The sequence below is a fragment of the Acanthisitta chloris genome, unplaced genomic scaffold (genome assembly GCF_000695815.1).
Source record: "Acanthisitta chloris isolate BGI_N310 unplaced genomic scaffold, ASM69581v1 scaffold22619, whole genome shotgun sequence".
In the NCBI taxonomy this organism is placed as follows: domain Eukaryota; kingdom Metazoa; phylum Chordata; class Aves; order Passeriformes; family Acanthisittidae; genus Acanthisitta; species Acanthisitta chloris.
The window spans coordinates 308-1,383 of NW_008693371.1; the positions used below are offsets into that span (position 1 = coordinate 308).

Below are 1,076 nucleotides of genomic sequence, written 5' to 3' on the forward strand. Positions count from 1 at the left end.
TCCCAGCCCTGGCTGACAGCCACTCTCCCTCCCTAGAACCACCAGTACCAGTGTCCCCGGTACCCTGTGCCCTGCCCCAACCAGTGTGGGACACCCAGCATCGCCCGGGAGGATGTGCCCACCCACCTCAAGGAGAGCTGCAACACTGCCATGCTGCTGTGCCCCTTCAAGGAAGCTGGCTGCAAGCACCGGGTGAGTGTCCCTGTTCCTGTGACCATCTGCCCTGGCATCTTGTCCTGTCCCCACCACAGCATGTCTGTGCCCCACAGCGTTCCTGCACCTCTCTTGACATCTGTCCCATCCCTTGTGGTGGTTCTGCTCTGTCCCATCCATGTGACTCCATGGTGTCCCCATCCTAGTCCTGCCACACCCCTGTGTCACTTTTACCACCCAAGTGTCCCCATGCCATCCCAACCAGGTGTCCCTGTGCCATTTATGTCTCCATGACATCCCCGTGCCATCCTGCTCCAGTATACCCCCATCTCCAGTGATATATTCATGACATCCTCTCCTGTCCCACGCTGCCCCTGGCACTCCCCCTGCTGACAGTCCTGCTGTCCCCACAGTGCCCCAAGCTGGCCATGGGCCGGCACCTGGAGGAGAGCACCAAGGCACACCTGGGCATGGTGTGTGCCCTGGTGAGCCGGCAGCGGCAGGAGATCCTGGAGCTGCGTCGGGACGTGGAGGAGCTGTCGGTGAGCAGCGACGGGATCCTCATCTGGAAGATCGCCGACTACGCCCGCAAGCTGCAGGAGGCCAAAGCCCGGAGCAACTACGAGTTCTTCAGCCCCCCGTTCTACACCCACAAGTATGGCTACAAGCTCCAGGTCTCTGCTTTCCTCAACGGCAACGGGAGCGGGGAGAGCAGCCACCTCTCCGTCTACATCCGCGTGCTGCCCGGCGAGTACGACAACCTGCTGGAGTGGCCCTTCTCCTACCGCGTCACCTTCTCCTTGCTGGACCAGAGCGACCCCTCGCTCTCCAAGCCCCAGCACATCACTGAGACCTTCCACCCCGATCCCAACTGGAAAAACTTCCAGAAGCCGGGAGCCTCGCGCAGCTCCTTGGACGAGAGC

At 61.7% G+C, this 1,076-nt stretch overlaps 1 protein-coding gene across 1 annotated transcript in view; it reads left to right on the forward strand.

The window, feature by feature from the left end:
* TRAF4 (TNF receptor-associated factor 4) overlaps positions 1 to 1,073 on the forward strand; it is a gene marked incomplete at both ends in the record, with an annotated part of 1,258 nt that extends 185 nt beyond the window's left edge. The window contains 2 exon segments of the mRNA XM_009083053.1: positions 37 to 192; positions 567 to 1,073. Of these exon segments, the coding sequence (XP_009081301.1) occupies positions 37 to 192; positions 567 to 1,073 (663 nt within the window).
* Between the last annotated feature and the right edge of the window lie 3 nt (positions 1,074 to 1,076).